Source organism: Sycon ciliatum, chromosome 7 (assembly GCF_964019385.1).
Source record: "Sycon ciliatum chromosome 7, ocSycCili1.1, whole genome shotgun sequence".
NCBI lineage: Eukaryota > Metazoa > Porifera > Calcarea > Leucosolenida > Sycettidae > Sycon > Sycon ciliatum.
In genome coordinates, this window is record NC_088649.1 from 7,570,503 (window position 1) to 7,590,502 (window position 20,000).

A 20,000-nucleotide genomic window follows, 5' to 3' on the forward strand; every position below is an offset into this window, starting at 1 on the left:
CAAATTTTCGGGCCTGGCCCATCATCAGAGTAATTTCACTCCTTAGAATTAATTGTGCATTAACATTACTGGTCTTACAGTACCCAGTTGTCTCCAGGTGTTATTCTTGGTTACACGAACCACCTCGGGCTGATGATAGAAGGCAGTTGTTCAAGTAAAAAAGGGTTGTGTGTTGCTATGCTGTTTTGTGTGACTTGTTTTGCAGCTTTTTTGTGTGTGAATTTTGTTTTTGTTGTATGCCTGCATGCACGTCCGTGTGTGTGTGTGTGTGTGCGCGTGCACGTGTGTGTGTGTATGTGTGTGTGTGTGCATGTGTGTGCACGCATTTGTGTGTGTTTACGGCTGCTAGGCATCACGATCGAGCCGCTCGCCGTCAAGCTCCTTCCACCCAGCTCGCCGGCATCGGCAACATCATCTAGCACCTCCACCGCCACTTCCACCACCACCGCTGCCTCTTCGTTAACACTCAAGGACTTGGCAGCTAGCGGTGACTCTCTCTTACCGCACCAAGCGGTTGCCGAAATGCCAGCGTGCGCTCCCGACGAGGTTCTGGTCTCCAGCCGTCCGGGGTCCAGGGAGAGTGATCTGCGCGGCGGGAGATCGGAGTCCAGGGCCTCCCACGATGCTGTGGAGAGCCGAGCAGTGCGCGTCGAATCCGATCCTCTCGACAGGCCAGCTTCGCTTCATCCCGTTGGGCAGCAGCTAGTTGGGACTCCGCCGATCGGTTCCAAGGTCGGCGTGCATGCCTCTCTGCCCCTACGCAGCAATTTGTCTCTCGGCGGTGCGATGCGCATGCCAAGGTCCGTGTCCGCACCCGCCCCCACCTCTCTTGATAATGGCGGACCGTTGTCGCTGAAGGACCTAAGGCGGTCGTCCGTTGATGAAGGTAAGGACTGTGTTAGATCAAGTCTAGCCGCTACAGTGAAGTGCAGTAATAGCCTTTGTAGTGTCATGACTCATGACATAGCTGGCATGGTGTTGTGCTTTGCATGTAGGTGGAACTAGGCAAATTCAACTCAATCAATGTATGTATGGCCAGTTAACCCAGTGCAGTCCAGCCTAATGCTATGCAGCCTAGTGCAGTCAACTTCGCGTATAACGATACTCGGCGGGGCATCAGAAAAGTGTCCTTATTCGCGAAGTGTCGTTATACCCGAAGTCTCATTATATGTATTACAGTTGGATGGGACTTTGCTCGGGCATGGACATTCTGTCGTTATTCCAGAATTGTCGTTATATCCGCAGTCGTTATTAGCGAAGTTGACTGTAGGTGGAACTGGTCGAATTCAACCCAATCAATGTACGTGTGGCCAGTTAACCCAGTGCAGTCCAGCCTAATGCCATGCAGCCTAGTAGTCCATCCTAATGCTATGCAGCCTAGTAGTCCAGCCTAATGCTATGCAGCCTAGTAGTCCAGCCTAATGCTATGCAGCCTAGTAGAAAGCAGAAAGCTCAGTCCAACCGAGTACAGGTCTACCCCCGTTAGTACGACATCGGTTACGAGGTAAACCCCGTTAGTAGACGACAATCCCAAATCCTCTGGGCCCTGACGCCTGAAATGCGTACACGTCCGGATAGTAGATAATACTCATTATAAGACAAACAGTTTGAACCCCCCGGGGTTTCTCTACTAACGAGGGTAGACCTGTATAACGGCGAACTGTGAATTTGTTTTTTCTTCCGTTACAGGTGAGCACGACGCAGAGGTCATGAGCGTTGTGGTGTGCGATCAAAACACTTCCACGACGACCATCGTCAAGACGCCAGTGTCCAGCGCTGGCAAGGAGCTCACCCTGGAGGCTGCTGCGACTGCAGGTAGAGCAACAGTGTATAAGCAGAATTATTCGTCTGGAATTCAATTTCGTCTTTTTCGTCCAAGGAACTTTTGGACTAAATTAAATGCCGGACTAATGTCGATCTAAAATGGCAATAAATAAGATAAATTGTGCACTCATAACAACAGCAAAAATGAAGAAAGTCAAGTTCCATAACGTTTTCTTGTGACTGTCATCAGTGGAACGCCGTCACATAAAAATGTAATAACTAAAACACACACTTATGTACATGTAGCTAATATGGTTTCAGGTAGAAATACAGCAGCTAACAAGTACAAAAAGCGAAGTTTGCACCTTTGCAATATGTGAATATCAGTCACAAGAAAACGTTATGGAACTTGACTTTCTTCATTTTTGCTGTTGTTATGAGTGCACAATTTATCTTATTTATTGCCATTTTACGACTATTGTCTCCTCGTCGATTGTTGAATGTCGATCTGTCCAGCTTTTCTATACACTATTATGATCCATGGACGAAACTTTCAACTCCCTTTCTTTTGAGTTGGACGAAATTATAGACCGACGAAATTTTCTGCCTCTAAAATCTGCCCTGACCGGACGTCCTTGCCCTTGGTGCAGCGGAAACTGTCCTGGTACGACGAGATTCCGCTTGATCCAGGAGCGAACGTGTGATACACTGCACTTTGGTGCATGAAGATTGATTGATAACATTGTATGTATGGTGTTATAGAATCTGTCAGTAAAAGCCTTCTCATCTTCTCGTTTCATTCCTTCCGACGGCAGGTGCTTCGGGAATGACGTCATCGTCGCCGTTCGATGTGCTGCAGTCGCCGGCGTCGTACCGCAAAGCCGCTGCTGCCGCGGCCGCATCCTCCACCGCTACTGCTATGCAAGACGGTCAGACTGCCACGGGTGGTGACCCCCCTGGCAGGTCCGTGCAGCGTCAGGAGTCGCACATCGCCACCAGCGGCCTGTCGTCTCGCGAGCGCAGCAAGTACCGCGAGGCGCACTTCACCGTCTACCGTGGCAAGAACCGCACGTTCGATCTCAAGCACAACTTTCCGCCCAACTCCGAGCACGGCTTCCGCGTGGCCGTGTGCAGTCGTGCCGGACAGGGCCCGTGGTCCCCGCTCACCCGGATTGCCATCCCAGGACCGGGTAAGATGGCCCCCAAGATTACTTGGTCCCAGGACCGGGTAAGATGACCTCGTAATTAATTGGTCCCAGAACCGGGTAAGATGGCCCCATGATTACCTGGTCCCAGGACCGAGTAGGATGGCCCCATGATTACTTGATCCCGGACCGGGTAAGTTGACCCCGTAATTACTTGGCCCCAGGACAGGGTAGGATGGCCCCTGGGCCCATTACCTGCTAGCCTTTTGTCCTGCATTGCTGCGTGGTGTAAGTCATCATGTGTGGAAGCCTCAGTGTTTTTTGTGTTTCTTCTTGAATGACCAGGATACCTGGGGGAAAATGTGCAATAGAGGTTACCGCGGGTATGTGAAAGAAGTCATGATGATTGATGAGTCCACAGGATTCCAGAGCCGCTTATATCATGGGGAAAGAATCTCAACTGATCATGTAGTCGCATAGCCTCTAATGTTTGTTTTCATTTGTTTTCATGTTTACTATACAGCATTCACATGGAACACACGTACTTGTCATCGTCAAGTGAGAATCAGTGATGACTGCCTGACCGCCAGCATAGGATCCAATCGCTTCTGGGTAACCGTTGGTGCTGACACGGTGCTGGACAAAGGTACGGTATGTGTGTGTGTGGGGGTGGGGGGGGGGGGGGGTGCGTGTGTGTGCGTGCGTGCATGTGTGTGTGTGTGTTGTGGGGGGGGGGGGGGGGGGGGGGGGGGCTGTTTACGCTTCTCCTGGATTGTGCTCCCATTGATGAGCAAGCACTGGCTAAGGTCACTGATCAAGTTATGACATTGTGATAGCAGCTTGAATGTGATAGCTGCACTAGCTGCTGAAGCTTTCTTGCATCCTTGTCTTACTCTTTATGGTCGTTGTCGTCGTAATCACAGCCGTCGTTGCCGCTACTGCTCTTGTTGTTCTTCTTGTTCATGCTGATATCCTTGTTGTTTTCACTCCCCCCCCCCCCCCCCCCACACACACACCCTTGATCTGTTGTTTACTGGTGTAGGTTGCCACTACTGGGAGTGTGTGCTGAAACAGTACGGCGAACCCAGTCGTAACTGGAAGGTGGTCGTCGGTGTTGTGGCGGCCAAGGTTCCCGAAACGGTGTGGAAACGCGACAAGGCAACCATTGGCATTTTGCGTCACGGCATGAGCGCGTCGTCCTGGGGCTACGTGACGGCACAGGGCAAGAAAGTCAGTTCAGTGACGACCACCAGCTGGGGTAGCGAGTACGCCGGTACCGGCGCGCACGGACGATGCTCTGAAGGTAGGCAACACACACAGGCACACACACATGCACATGTTCACACATGCATGTACACACAGACAGGCACACCCATCCACGCAAACGCACGCACGCCCGCACACACAGACACACACACACAAACACGTGCGCATACACACGTACGTACATAGACTCACACACCTATTCGAATTCTATCTGCTAGAGCGAAAAATGCAGTGCTCTATTTCTTCGTCACAGTATGTCACTGGCCATTGAAAAGGGTTGCGGGGTGGGGGCATTGTCAACTCAGAAAATGTGTTGTAGGTAAATATGTTGTAGTGACTAGTGATGCATCTAAAGCTGCGGCAAGGGTTTCACTTTGGACCCTCACAACAGCAATACGCACATGCACCAACAGCATGTACACAAGGCTTACACACAATAATGTATTACAACATGTGTATGTGTGTGCTTGTGCGTATGTGTGCGTGTGTGTATGTATGTGCTTGTGCGTATGTGTATGTGCATGTGTGCGTGTGTGCGTATGTGCGTATGTGTATGTGCATGCACATGTCGCCACTATCTCCTGTGTTGTATCCTAGGCGATACCGTGGGCGTTCTTCTAGACCTGGATACGGGCACACTGGAGTTCTATCACAACGGCCACAGTCTCGGCGTGGCGTTCGATAACGTCAAAGTTCCCGTCATACCGGCCGTCTCCTTCTACCACGACAAAGCTGTGGAGCTGCGGTTTGCACCACCGCCGCCTCTGCTGTGAGTGTGATGTGCTGGCTGTGCTCTTGAGGGTTTGTACTGGACGGCCGCCTGTTACCGTGTTAAAATTAACACGATCACCTCGCTGGCAGAGATGAGCGATGGGGTGATTTTAACGGTGATTTTAGATGCTGCCATTTTTCTACGAAGCCGTTTGGACACATGCCCCCCCCCCCCCCCTCCTTCTCCCCCCCCCCCCCCCCCCCCCTCTCTCTCTCTCTCTCTCTCTCTCTTTCTATATCATGTTTTAGTGAAGTAGAAGTGTCACTGACACATCTGTTGCGATCATATTTCTATATTGAGACCTGAACATAGCGGTGTGAAATTACTTCAAGTTCGCACTCACGTCAGTTCACTGTCTCTGCCTTTAGCAACACATTTCTTACTTTATGAGTGAAATGTTGATTTTAGAATGTTGATTCAAGTTTCCAATGTAAATTCGTTGAGTAATTGATAATGATAATACTTCATACCCCACCAATGTTATCCTCCAGTGCGTTTCCCTTGAAGAAGTCGTTAGTGGTGGATTCTCCCCATCGGTGACATTTTGCTACTCGTTATACTCTATTTGGCTGCCGTGAGCCTCGAGATTTCCATTTCAATTTATTTTTTTAATTATTCAGTAGTTTGGGGCGGTGCCTTTCGGTGTCATTTCTCTACCATTGATTAACTGCACCGGCGGAGTCTTCAGGCTCTGGACCATTACTGTAGTTGTTTTCGGCTCACGATTACAATCGATGCCGCTGCTTCTTTTCATAAGCATGATATCGACATTCAGTGAACTTTCCACTCCCCGTGCCCGTTAGCTCCTGCTTTGGGGCCTTTAGGTTATTATTATTATTGGAATTGAGTGGCCAGTTCCACTTTTAACCCTTTTCTCCTCCATTCCGGTACGCGCGTTGCCGCTTGATCTCCCACATATGTAGTCCGTAAAAGAGTCTTTCGATCGCATCTGTAATCTTGAGTTTCAGTAGTGTCATGTTACCGGTGCAGAATTCCTTAGCCGTGACCAGGGAGTCGTAAAATACCGGTATTTTACGACTCCCTGGCCGTGACTGCTTTTGAAACCGCCCTATGTTTCTCTGCTACCATTCAGTTCCCTACTCCCGTGGCGGCGACCTTTATTTTATTCCTTTGTTGACTGGCGGTTCTGTCTTTTGGCAGTGGTCTTTACTGACGCTTGTTGCACTTGTTTATCACCTCTTCTCTTTGCCATCTTTGTAAACATTGTATTACATGCTTATTTCTAATTCGTCGCTGACTCTTACCCGTGATGAAACGGCCAGCCTAACTTACAACAATGTACTGTCGTGGACATGGAAATCCGGTCGCAGGGCGCTGGCTATGCAGCCGTAGGGGTACTATTAGTATACACACGGATTTTATGCGCTGCAGCGCGCTGGTCGCATCGAATCAACATGTGCACTGCACACAGCGTTCTGTACGCGCTGAGGGCGCCGGCCCCGGTCGATCGACTGGATTTCCATGTCCGCGACAGTACATGACACCGGCAATCCGAAGATGTTCTTGATACTTGATAACTAGCTGTGGGTATGACAGCATCACATGGGTATTATGACATCATGTGAAGTACTTGGCTTGATTGAAGTTGATTCTCGGTTTGGGCTGAGCAGCTCAATGAGCACTGTATCAGTGTATGTTCTGCCGGAGTTATTGCTCTCTTTGCTTGGGTCACAGTAGCGTTGCGATGATTGTGCACACGATGACATGCATAATGTAGCAGCAGAGGTCTGGCTAGAAGAACGGTGCAACACTGTGATCTACACAGTCCGGTCGGAGGGAACCGCTAATCAGTGCTTACCAGCTAAATCGTCGCCTCTGGCCTCTTTGATAGGAGTCGCCCTCTCGACATGCCGCCGGATGGAAAGTCAGGTAGCAGAACCGCTAAGACAGAACGCAGTACATTTGCAATGTACTATCGGGTGGTCGGGCACAAACGGTGGGCCGAAGATTTCAGTCGGAGTGCATCGCTGAACCGCACTACATTGTTCATGATCGTTCTGCGAGAACACATGGGTTTGTTGATATGAGGGGTATATCATGGTATATCAGTGTTTGTCCTTGTCATAATGCTATGTCTAGCTCCTGTTGCCATGGTTGCGTCCTGGTTGGTGTATGTTCGCACTATTGCTATCCGGGCATGTGTCAGCCAGGTTACCTTGCACGGACATGTCTGCGGCGAACTGTTTGCAAGCTTCCCTATCAAAATAATAAATTCTACTACATGTACTATTCTACTTCTACTAGGTTTAGCAAACTCGTCTCGCTTTCATTGCAGTTCGGCGCTGCCCACCAGAGATTTTGTGGATCTCGCCAGGGCCTGGGACACCTCGACGCGAGACATACCGAGTGTTGTCTGTTGATCGCTGCCGTCATGGCATTCATGCATGACCAGATGCTAGATCAGTAGATGACGACGCGATGACAGTGTAGCGTAGACGTGTACAATCATGTAGACCAACACAACGACGTCATGTTCTTGGCATTTTGTACTTCTGTGAATGAATACAGCTCAGTACTTTTTCGAAAGAATTTCAATGGAGAGAAATGGATAAGAAAGGCGAAGAAGACATAGGCTCGTCTGAAGATAACCTGAAGCCAGGTATAATAGTTCGGTTGGAGGTGGCTGATAGTAGCCCAGTTCCCAAGTCAGTGGATGAATTTTTCCTGAAAGGTAACACAACTTCTCAATTATTTGTGTTCACCGAATACTTGCAGTTTACTCAGTTTGTGCTGTTACCTAGCACAATACAGTATCTATTTCGAAGTCGATCAGTCCCTTTATGTTCTGTTCCAGAGCCAGGTGGTATTTGCACTATGAGGCATTGGCTAATTGTTCCCGTAGTCCCCTCAAGCGACTATTTGACCTCGGCTCATCTGTACGATGCAAAAATATATCTATACCGGGTCATTGAAATGTTTCATTGAAACGCTTGACTTTCTGCTCGTTGCTGAAGGAAATTTCTGAAATAGCAGTATTTTAGTGTCCGTGTACGCAACGGAGGCTGCAATTCTTGGCTCGGTGTGATACTAACTGGCTTGGGGAACCTGTTCAGCTACATCACACGTAACATGTGCATTATTCATTTACGTGCGCAAGCAGGGTGCGCCATTGCCCTAGCAGTGTTGTATGGCCTGGATGAGGAAGAGGTTCTTTCACACAGTAAAGAGAGAGGGAGAGAGAGGGAGAGAGGGAGAGAGAGAGGGAGAGAGGGAGAGAGAGAGGGAGAGAGGGAGAGAGAGAGAGAGAGAGAGAGAGAGAGAGAGAGAGAGAGAGAGAGAGAGAGAGAGAGAGAGAGAGAGAGAGAGAGAGAGAGAGAGAGAGAGAGAGAGAGAGAGAGAGAGAGAGAGAGAGGAAAACCTGTTACAACTCCGAGTTTCACATTTATACACGACTAGCAGCACCAGGCCAGCGTTGCCTGGCCGAACGTGGCATGCGGGTGAAGCAAGTACATGAACAGCACACGTGCTCAGCACGTGGTGGTGGCTACACGATTCGCACGCTTCGTATGCTCAGTGCTTCTGCGGCCGCTAGCTACACTGTTCGCACGCTTCGCGTGCTCAGGGCAGCGCTGCTCTGCAGCGCTTCTGCGTGACACACACACACACACACACGTCACAGGTGCCTCTTCTTTATAGTATATATAATTAGGCATGCTTGCTGTGAAGATTTCACGTACACGTACAATTTGTAGTCGAATAGCAGGAAACAGCTGAACAAAATTCATTGAGTCATAACTAGCAATGCTGCGAGTTGTAATTATTACTTCTGCGGGTGTGGACGCAGACTCTTTTGTGTCTTATTCGCTGCTAGAAGGCTGCGTGCTCGCGCAGCACACTCGCATATCACTCTCGTTACACATGCCTCATGCTAGCTTTTCTTATTCTGTGCCGACTGGCTTTTCGGCTCTCAGACGTCGCCATGGCATCGGCCGAAGACATGGAGAAGAACGGCCAGTGTCAGGGTCTGCGGCGTCTTGCAGATATGGAGATGCACACTGTGACTTTCCAGCAAGCAGGTACATGCACTGTACAGTACATGCATACGCTGTCTGAGTTGAGTAGTTAGTGCTTGGTTGTATAGATCCGTTTCTCTTTACACACACACACACACACACACACACACACACACACACACACACACACACACACACACACACACACACACACACACACACACACACACACTACTACTACTAGCAGCATGACTGCCCAGATGGGCAAGTGTCACCCCTATGAAAAGGGGACCAGAAAACGGGAGCCGGATCACAGGCAGAACCGCGAATGTCTGGCTAGGTCCTGCTGCCGGCGGAAATTGCGTTTACAATGTGGGCAGCTGAGGGGCAGAGCTGCTGTCTCAGCAGCAGATGGTCTCGCACCACGATTGCAGTTGTGACGCTTGAACCCGGCCGCAGAACGGAAGCATCGCTGACATGTTGGGCAGTGCTGCTGGCAACAAGCTGAAAGTGGCACAGACAGACTGACTGTGACACACACACACACACACCTTGGACCTTGGACCTTGGACGCGCTGCCATATTCTGGCTATGCGGACCCCATGGGGGGTTGAGCACACACACACACACACACACACACACACACACACACACACACACACACACACACACACACACACACACACACACACACACACACACACACACACACACACACACACACACACACACACACACACACACACACACACACACACACACACACACACACACACACACACACACACACACACACACACACACACACACACACACACACACACACACACACACACACACACACACACACACACACACACACACACACACACACACACACACACACACACACACACACACACACACACACACACACACACACACACACACACACACACACACACACACACACACACACACACACACACACACACACACACACACACACACACACACACACACACACACACACACACACACACACACACACACACACACACACACACACACACACACACACACACACACACACACACACACACACACACACACACACACACACACACACACGTGTTACAACGTACACAAGCCGGTCATGTGAATAACGACCTCGGGTGTAACAACATCTTGCCAACTATGACACAGTTTTCAGACCTAGTGTCTGGACAGTATCAGCCTTGCGAATAACGCCCCTCGATTGTGTAAGGCCACGCCGTTTTTTTTCTATGTTTCGCGTCACCTCATTCGATGAAATCAATGAGGGAGGGCGAAAAAAAAAAAAAAAAAACAGTGTACGTGCATTGCATTTGTGTACAGTGAAGCGACGCGGCACTGTTCATGTACATGAATACATGAGTGTATCCCCTCTGCCATGCTTGTGGTCCAAGCACAGGTGGCATGATGATTGTGTGACTTGCGGGCCAGCTTATTGCACACACACATGTACATGTACATGTGTGTGAGCTGAGTTACATTTTCCGGTTTTCTGGGTTTGCATTAAATTTGTACAGTCAGACCTCGTTTATCCGGTCCTCATTTATCCGGATCCCTCGCCATCCGGAAGAAAATCGCTGGTTACCAATGTGCAGCATATGTTATGCATACAACATAACCGGACATTGCTATCCGCATACCGGTGCATGATTTTGTGTACAAACTGGTTAAAATGTGTACAAAAAGCTTCGTCGTATCCGGTTGCATGTGGCTGGCTAGCGCTTGCAGAAGCTAGTATCAGGGAGTTGTACAAGCAAATGAGGTCCTTGACCTGCTGGGTGTATGCGGACAGCAGTACTCCGTTGCATGCACTTGTCATTTTTCTCGCTTGTTTTACATACTGGGCACGCTAGTTGTACTGCATAGGACCTGTCTACATGTATGTACGATGTCACTGCTTTTGACATGCCACATGCATACTGTATACCAGGAAATTTTCGGACGGAAATATTTTCGGACAAAGCCGAATTTCGACCTTTCGTACGGATTTTATTTTCGTACAGTGCTGCATGCTGAATGCACGTGTTCGCAAGCAGTACCCATGTACAGTGTACATAATTTCACATGAACAAATTTTAGCACGGAATTAATTTTAGTACAAAAGAGGCCGTGTACGAAATCGTACGAAAATAAATTCCGTCCGAAAATTTCCTGCTATACAGTATACAGTATGTGTGTTCAGTTATCCGGTTTAATACCTCGCCTTTCCGGATGTTTTTGTGGAAAACAGATGTGTGCGGTTAAGCGAGGTCTGACTGTAATGCATTTTCAAAAAAAAATTGTTCCGTTTTTTTTTTTTTTTTTGCACTCCGGCTGTGAAATACATGCGCGCGGGGGACGCGAAACATAGATAAAAAACGGTGTGGCCTAAGAGAGAAATAATTTTTCTTCCACAATCCAGGGTCGTTATTCACGAGGTTGATTATGACTGTGTGGTATTGATTGTCCAGTACAATAACAGCCCTAGCACTATCCTGACACACCCTCCTTTGGGGCTTACCGTCGCCTCATTCTCGCATCGTTCTCTGGTATACTAATACTTTTGAATGCTATCATGTTTATAAAATGTAATGTTTGAACTGGATCTTCTCTGTCCCTCTCTTGGCCTTGCAACTGGCTTACTGGTGCAGAATTCTGCTGCTAAATTGCCACTCTTGCTCTATTCGAATTGGTTATGTGCCTTTTTGTTACAGAGGGAGCTACTGCTGCTGCTGCTACTGCTACTCCTTCTGCTTCCTCATCACTAGCTGCTAAGTGCTCATCCAGGGTTGCATCATCGGCAGCGCCCTCCGCCGTGAAGTTGTCAATGGCAACGGCGCCATTGTCATCATCACTGGGTGCCATGGCAACCGCGTCGTCAGAAGGGATGACATCAGGTGGGCTGGCATCGACGTCAGCGTCGTCGCTCGGTCGCGCCGATCACAGCCCTGGCCGATCCGGCGCGCTGTCCGAGCGTAGCAAGTCATTGGAACATCTATCGCCCGACCGTACTGTGCCAAGTGGAGCAGCTTGTGCAGCCAGTACTGCGAGTGAACGAGGTAAGTATCGTAATGCAGCGTATAAAAGCCATGCTTATTCCTGTTGAAGCCGATATCAGTGCTATGCTTCTATTCAAGTCAGGCTTCTATTCAAACCACCTATCTCTATGTAGAAGTGTCAATACTAAACCAGGCTTATTTGCTGACAGTGTACAGTAAATAGTGGATATAACGTGCCCCTTTGATTTTCGATAATTTATCACTATATCCGGTGCATCACTATATCCGATTTGCATGTATGACTGACACATGGCACATGACTGTGCATGAAATGATGCGTACATGCTGGAAAAAGCATGAAAAGCAGCCACGTGTATATGTGGCTGCTTACAGCATACAGGGAAGAATTTTCTCTCAATCACGTCTGCTGCCAGATGCATCCAGGCAACACTGGATCAGTTTTGGAAGAAATAAACTAAATTTGAAGAACAATTGTTTTGTGATCATCACTCTTGATCAGTATATACGGTATTTTCCTGTGCATTTGATATGGTTTGCTTCCTGAAGCCCATCACAATAAGCGATATATCGGTATAGCCGATAATAGTGTGTATAGTGATATTTTAGCTGTATTTTTTGTGATTTGATTTTGATTTTGGCGAGTTCGATCATTATAGCCGGTATATCGTTACACCCGGTCACTTTATAAACGATACTCACTGTATCTTCAAAATCAGGCTTCTATTCGATACAAGACACTACAGTATGCTGTGCATAGGGCATGGCCTCCCACCAAGAGTGCATGAAACACACAGAGAGTATGCAGCGTGTTGGGAAAAGTGCACTCTTGATGATCACCAGTTTACCTTACCATTGTGTCTGTGTGTGCGCCAGTGATGACTGTGCAACTCATCCGATTTCCTGGCATTGCCTTCTTGATAATCTGTATTTTACAGCCATACCCAATGCTGTACACAGCACGCTGTGTCGGCCGTAAAGACCTCATCAATTCAGCTATAAAGTATAAAGGCCTCCTCAGTTCAGCTATGAGCTCTAAGTAAGCCGAGTTTACAGTCATATGGAGAGTGGGTTGGCTGGCTGGTTGGCTGGCAGCAGCAGCTCTGATGGCTACTGTCTGATTTGTTGCAGATATTTCCCCGTTTTAGAGCTTGTGAATGTGTCTGTTCGCTGTGCAGGAAAAGAAAGCGACAAGTCGGACAGCAAGACAACGCTGGAGCGTGACGGGTCACCATCATCATCGCTCTGCGCTCCGTTAGCTGACTTCCCTGCCAAGCAGACGTTCTTTGCCGGCAATCCCATGATCGAAGTCACCAAGGGTCTCGTCCATCTCTATAGCCCGGGGTAGGTTGCACAAGGGCCTGTGCAGTTTTCCAGACCTTTCCTGATATACCGTACATCGTACTGTATGTGTTCACATCAGTTTGTCATGTGACTAAATTTGTGTAGAAAGTGATCATGTCATGTGTACAGTGAAACCAACATGGCCGACATCATGTGACCCATAGATGCAGGGGGTGGTCGCAATGATCGGAGATTGCCTGTGTGTGGCTCTCTAAACTAGTAAAAGGCTTTACAATAGGGCTTGAAAGTGATGACGTCAAAACGGCCAGGGAGTAGTAAGTTGACATCAGATTTCTATTTTTGGATCCACTAAGGTGTGACTTTGCTATTGCCTAAGTATGTGGGTGCATAGCAACCCACTCATGTCGCATGCAGGTGTGACTTTTATTTCGCCACCAGTTGTAACCCCACCCCCACTAGCCAAATCAGTCAGTTTCACTGGCTACATCACCATGCTGTGGGTAAGACCGCTTGAAATGTGCTTGGATCCATACAAAAACTGGATCCAAGTGGATCCAGTTTTTGAATTTTTGAAATTGTTGCTATGCTGTGACGTAGCACTTTCAAGCCCTATTGCTGTTCTGGAAACTTCTTGCCCATCCAACCCATGAGGTCACTACAATTGTGCTCTGCTGAGAGCTCCGTTTGATGCAGTCATAAAACAGATGCTTGAAGTAAGTAGGTTCCGCTGTTGTGTTGGACATTTGGGCTTATCTTGATGGGCTGAGTATCACCCAGTCTCCGTGGCGCAATCGGTTAGCGCGTTCGGCTGTTAACCGAAAGGTTGGTGGTTCAAGCCCACCCGGGGACGGTCATACTTTTTTTCTTCTTTTTTTCCAACTGGTTGTTCTGTTCTGTGCCTGAAAGTTTATTGTGGTTCGCAAGGCGATCCCAACAAGGATACCACGTGGAAAACTTCTCCTTTGTACTTGATGTCTTTGGATGAAATGTTCACTCTATACATGTTTTGTATCGTGTCTTTGCGTGCGATTATTCGTATGGATGTGTGGGAAACGTGTGCGAATGTGAATGTGTTCCACAGGCAGCGCACGGCTAATCACCTCATGGTGTGTCTCCTCGCCGTGCCTGCGGATGTGTCTTGCTCCGAACTTGTCAAGTTTGTTTCACCGTTCGGGTAAGATAACGTATACGTTCAATAGTTGTCATTGTTTCCTGGGTCTGTTTTTCAAAGTCCATCCTTGTTTTTGATTGATTGAGGTGGCTGGACTTGACTGTCTATAGAACTCAAGTCCTCTCTGTCTCGCTCTCTGTTCCTCCAAGCTTGTTTTCTTCTTTTCCTTTGTTGCACTTCACGAATTAAGCAGAGTGACTTTCCATCAGCTCAAACCAACGATGTTTTGCTGTCGTCGTGTAATCATTGTTGTCGTCGTTGCTGTTGTGGGTGCGGGCGCGGGTGAGTATGTGTGTGTGTGTGTGTGTGTGTGTGTGTGTGTGTGTGTGTGTGTGTGTGTGTATGTTGGTGTGTGTGCATGCGTGCGCGCATGTGTGTGTATGTATGTTCAGTCGCTACATCAAGAATGTGCGTATAATCCGTGACTCGGCGCCCAATCAATACATGGCGCTAATTGGCTTCTATACGGAGGTACGGGCCAATGAGTTCTATCGCTACTTTCTCGGCCGTCAGTTCAACATGCTGGAACCAGGGGTATGTACACGACTAACCTTTGTTATGTAGTCAGGCCGCCATGGTTGCTATGGGAACTCGGCATGTATCTGTTCTCACTCAAGTCAGTCTAACATGGGCTGTTCACAGGTTACAGCAGCACTCTGTTTCCAGTAACTCTTTGCATGGCAGTCGTTTCGTGGCTGGTGCATTCTTCGTCAGTCAAGATTTTAAAATTTGTTGTGCAATGTCTTTCTGTGTATATGTGCTAACGGTCTGTGTATTGTCTTTGTGCACAATGTCTTCCTACGCAATGTCTTTCTGTGTACATATGCTAACTTTCTCTGTGATGTCTTTGTGCACAATGTCTTCCTGTGCAATGTCTTTCTATGTACATGAAATGCTAACTTTCTCTGTAATGTCTTTGTGCACAATGTCTTCCTATGCAATGTCTTTCTATGTACATATGCTAACTTTCTCCGTAATGTTTTTGTGCACAATGTCTTCCTACGCAATGTCTTTCTGTAGGTGTGCAGCATTGCATTCGTGTCCAAGCTAGAAATTCTCAAAACGGAGCAGGTCAGTGTGCAGACTACCGGTATTGTGTTTGCAGCGTAATGTGCGGTGCTGCTCAATGAAATCCGATCGAGTGCATCACGTTTGAGCCCTGAGCCAGTTCACAAGTGTCAGGTCATTACGGGATACGTTTGTTTGTGCACGTGGACGTCGTCTGCATTGGTGTATGGGTAGATGCATGTGTATATACATGTGTGTGTGTGTGTGTGTGTGTGTGTGTGTGTGTGTGTGTGTGTGTGTGTGTGTGTGTGCGCGCGCATATGCATGCTGCTTTCTCTTGTCCTGACGTGGCCGATTACATCTGTTCACAGGGTGCATCTTTGCCACCGACAGGCGCAACAGAATTGCCTAACTGCCCAGTGTGTCTGGAAAAGCTGGTGAGTAATGAGTAGTCAGTAGTCTCTCTCTGTTCGTTGTGTCGTCTCTCTTTGGTAACTCAACGCTATATTATCATCGTGCTGTCGCAATCCGGTCTGTGAGTGCATGTATGCACATGTGGGTGAGTGGGTGTGGGTGTGGGGGTGTTAACTGTTCGTCCTGTTTTTGCAATAATTTTCGCAACAGCCCGCGAAGCAGGAGAGAGTGCACCACGTTGTCCACCCCCGTTTGGCTCGTTGACACTGAGAATTCTGTGTGTTCTGTGTTTTCCATATGTGTGTGTGTGTGTGTGTGTGTGTGTGTGTGTGTGTGTGTGTGCGTGCATGCATGTGCGTGTGCGTGCGTGCTTGCGTGTGTGTGTGTGTGTGTGTGTGTGTGTGTGTGTGTGTGTGTGTGTGTCGTTCTGGTTTGAGCCGTCATCACTGTGACCGTGCGAAACGGATGTCACGTGCAGCCAGGAACAACTGCCGTCATGAATGCGAGCATTGCGAAAGACGGTTCTCAAGGCCACAGGACTTGCAACGCCATGCCAAATATTGTTGACTTTGCGATTTCTCTCTCTTCTCTTCTCTCTTCTTGTCGTTGTCTCCCGCTTCTGGGAGCGGCGTGGCCCGATAGGGTAGCTGTACATAGTAGTAGTAGTAGTAGTAGTGTGTGTGTGTGTGTGTGTGTGTGTGTGTGTGTGTGTGTGTGTGTGTGTGTGTGTGTGTGTGTGTGTGTGTATGTTTCCTCACCACTCTGTGTTCAGGACGAATCCGTGTTGACTGCGCTGTGTAATCATACGTTTCATTCAAACTGCCTGGCACCTCTACAGGACAACCTGTAAGCTGAGTGTCTGCTGAGTGCCTTCTGTTCTAGCAATGACCATTCCTGCCGCACTGGATATCAGTCTTACTTAACCGTGACTGTTCTGGTTGTACCAGACTCTCCTCGAACTCATCATAGATGTTATGACTCCCCATTTCTTCTGTATGTACCCTAAGGTACCGTTGATCCGCCCCCTCTCTACCCCCCCCCCCCCCCTGTCAATTTTCTGCCTGTGAAGCGACGTCGGCGTATACAACGAAATACGATGTTGAACGGACGCATGTACTGTCAACTTCGCTAATAACGACTGCGGATATAACGACAATTCGCAAATAACGACAGCATTTCCATACCCAGAGCCTAAGTCCTTTCTAACTGTAATACATATAATGAGACTTCTGGTATAACGACACTTCGCGAATAAGGACACTTTTTTGATGCCCAGCCAGGTGTCGTTATAAGCGAAGTTGACTGTACACAGTACGTGCATGTGCATGTGCAGGATGAAAATGTGCACAATCCAGCATTCCAGGTCTGATCTTCTGCTTTGTTTGTACATCGTACTGCACTTGAACGACTTGATCTAATTCCCGCCCGCTGCCGAAAAACCAGCTGGGAAGCGACACGGCGTGGGGGGGGGGGGGGGGGGATCAACTGTACTTTACGGTAATTGAAGTGATGCATACGAGAACCCCCCAGCCTCCAGCCTCTCTCTCTCTCTCTCTCTCTCTCTCTCTCTCTCTCTCTCTCTCTTCTCGCACATACTCTCTCTCTCTCTCTCTCTCTCTCTCTCTCTCTCTCTCTCTCTCTCTCTCTCTCTCTCTCTCTCTCTCTCTCTCTCTCTCTCTCTCTCTCTGTTTCTGTTGCAGATGTCCACTGTGTCGCTATGTGCTGAGCCCTGAACCGGTGGGAGACAATCGCTGTATGGACTGCGGCAGTCACGATGTAATGTTGCAATGTACACTAAGTGGTCTTGGACACTTACATTTGCCCTGTACAGTACTGTTGGTCGCTAAAGAACTGCCTAGCCTCCTAGCCTATATCGTTCTTATTCTCATGTAGTACAGTCTATGCACAGTTGAATCACCGCATGCATATACGCGCACATAACAGTTGGTATGCTGTGCTTGGTGAAATTCTAGGCTGGTCGTTCTTCGGCGCTCCGTTCTTCGGCGCTCCGTTCTTCGGCGCCCGGCAGTACTGTATTTGCTTTCTGTGTGTAAAAGTAAAGTTTACACGTCCGCGTTATCGCCGGCTATACAATTGTACTGAGCACTCTACTGCTGGGTCGTTCTAAGAGCGAGCAAGATAAGCGCTGCTCGTACTCTAATCCCGGAATTGCTTTTTCCTGTGGGTTCGTTCCTCATCTTGAGCCTACCCGTATTGCCATGGACATGCAAGGTCCATTTATTATAGCCTGCATTATACAAGTACAGGTATGAGCTAAGGGGCCATCTGGCATTATCGATAATTTTCACGAACGAAAAAGTTTAGTTAGGACCCTCCCCCCCCCCCCCCCCCGAACGGAAAATAGATTGACTTGACAGCTAGAATGTACTGATGTCTCACGTATCAATATTTTTCAAAACGAAACTCTCCTTGACCCACCCACCCATAAACGAAACTGTTTTTCCTTTCGTGTAAAAGTTCGATCATAATCATGGCTATATGTTCCTTTTTCCCCATTTCCTTTCCTCTTGTGCTGTCCCTCTGTCGTGTGTAGAGTTTATGGATATGCTTGATATGCGGACATGTCGGATGTGGTCGCTACGCAGAAGGCCACGCGGAAACGTATGTACCGGCATACATGCAGTATGCCTGATGTCGTAATGTTCTCTATAAACAAAAGGCCCGGCTTATTCCTGTAGAAGCCGATATTCAGATACCAGGGCTAGGCTTCTATTCAAATCAGGTAGTTCTTTGTATGTTAACACTAAAACCAGGCACACTTTTTGTTCTATCGCCATCATAAAATTGGGCATCAATGCCCGTTTGGTTTGCGATGTAAAATAAAACTTCAAACAAATTAGAATGGACTCGGATGGAGGGCCAAGGATAAATTTATAGTAAAGAAGCTGCAACCAGGCGTACACCTATGTACCAACAGTGCATCTTGAAAGGCGGGCTTGAATTCAGAACAGGCTTCTACAAGTGTTGAGACCGGATTTTATACGAGACAGTACAGTATAGACTATTGTTGACTGACCTGTTGTTTGTCCTGTCATAATGACTGACATATCTTTGTTCGAAAAGAGAAGAACCACATGAGAACGAGTTATGCAGTAACTATCCACGACTGTAACAAGACGATGTGTTTCTTCTCTTTTTTTTATACATTTATTACTGGCTCAGTATCCGAGTTTAAATCTCTTTGTTCATTGGATAATGGATAGTAGGCTAAGTTATTGTCCGCTTGTCTGTCGTTGTGATTGTGTCTTGTGCATTTGTCTTCCTTCACTGTATTGCAGTCACTTCTTGGCAACTCAGCATACTTATGCCATGGATGTTTCGAACCAGAGCGTCTGGGACTACGCCGGAGGTAGGTATTGCTGCTGCTGCTGAGGCTGCTACTTCCACCACTGCTGGTGCTGGTGCTGGTGCTGCTACTGTTGGGGCTGGTGCTGCTGATGGCTGCTACTGTTGGGGCTGGTGCTGCTGATTGCTGGACTCACTGAACGGCACTTTTTTGTCACACACATGTGTATATTTACAACTTGATGTTCTATTTTAATATTTTCAACTTGATGCTCCTGCTCTTGTACTAGTAGATGACTCTCATCTGGGGTAGTGCCTTTGCTGTTTGCGTTATGGAGAGCTCACTGACTTGTCAGTCTGAGCACTGTGGCGAGGTACGTTCGGGCCTGGTTTAAATCTGGCTTTGAAATTTTTTTCATTGCTATCAGGTTAGGCCTCAATTTTCTCTGTGCTGCGCTGATGAGTCCACAAAGGACGAAACAGTCTTGTGCGCAGATTGAGTACAACTTCATGTAAATATGCATCTGACGTCTGATGATTGCACGGCTGTGCATGAAAGTTTGAGTTACAGCCATCTAGCCTTTCTGTCCACTGTTCGACTGCACAACTTGATCTATAACTGTTGATGTCGTTGAATGCGTTGCAGATAACTTTGTGCACCGGCTAGTTCAAAGCGCTACGGGTGGAAAGCTTGTCGAGGTGCAGGAACCAACGTCTGCGGCTAAGGGTGAGGTAAGCTTACAACTCGAACTGTCCTGTCGTGAGTTGAGTAGCTCACTACCCGACCTAAATGCCACCTGTATGCCATGCCATGCCATGCCATGCTTTGCATTGAGTTGTTCCTGT

The 20,000-nt window shown here is 48.1% G+C and overlaps 2 protein-coding genes and 1 non-coding gene across 4 annotated transcripts in view; all 3 read left to right on the top strand.

Annotated features, from left to right (window-relative positions):
• LOC135820872 (uncharacterized) overlaps positions 1–5,094 on the top strand; it is a 14,623-nt gene extending 9,529 nt beyond the window's left edge. Inside the window, exons 11-16 of the mRNA XM_065333916.1 lie at positions 350–886; positions 1,690–1,815; positions 2,580–2,954; positions 3,433–3,555; positions 3,952–4,212; positions 4,773–5,094. Of these exons, the coding sequence (XP_065189988.1) occupies positions 350–886; positions 1,690–1,815; positions 2,580–2,954; positions 3,433–3,555; positions 3,952–4,212; positions 4,773–4,948 (1,598 nt within the window). The 3' untranslated portion in view covers positions 4,949–5,094. The remainder of the gene's footprint in view (positions 1–349; positions 887–1,689; positions 1,816–2,579; positions 2,955–3,432; positions 3,556–3,951; positions 4,213–4,772) is intronic.
• Positions 5,095–7,453: 2,359 nt separating this feature from the next.
• LOC135820873 (BRCA1-associated protein-like) overlaps positions 7,454–20,000 on the top strand; it is a 22,878-nt gene continuing 10,331 nt past the window's right edge. Inside the window, exons 1-13 of one of the 2 annotated variants that reach the window (XM_065333917.1) lie at positions 7,454–7,639; positions 8,880–8,984; positions 11,648–11,992; positions 13,129–13,294; positions 14,337–14,429; positions 14,819–14,960; positions 15,447–15,497; positions 15,806–15,871; positions 16,621–16,694; positions 17,549–17,624; positions 18,403–18,470; positions 19,148–19,218; positions 19,801–19,886. In XM_065333917.1, coding sequence (XP_065189989.1) covers positions 7,513–7,639; positions 8,880–8,984; positions 11,648–11,992; positions 13,129–13,294; positions 14,337–14,429; positions 14,819–14,960; positions 15,447–15,497; positions 15,806–15,871; positions 16,621–16,694; positions 17,549–17,624; positions 18,403–18,470; positions 19,148–19,218; positions 19,801–19,886 — 1,470 coding nt within the window. In that variant the 5' untranslated portion in view covers positions 7,454–7,512. Of the gene's footprint in view, positions 7,640–7,663; positions 8,129–8,879; positions 8,985–11,647; positions 11,993–13,128; positions 13,295–14,336; positions 14,430–14,818; positions 14,961–15,446; positions 15,498–15,805; positions 15,872–16,620; positions 16,695–17,548; positions 17,625–18,402; positions 18,471–19,147; positions 19,219–19,800; positions 19,887–20,000 lie in introns of those variants that run through there. The other variant, XM_065333918.1, reaches the window with a different exon arrangement.
• Trnan-guu (transfer RNA asparagine (anticodon GUU)) lies at positions 14,032–14,105 on the top strand. Its single transcript has one exon. It is a non-coding gene; the product is annotated as a tRNA-Asn (tRNA).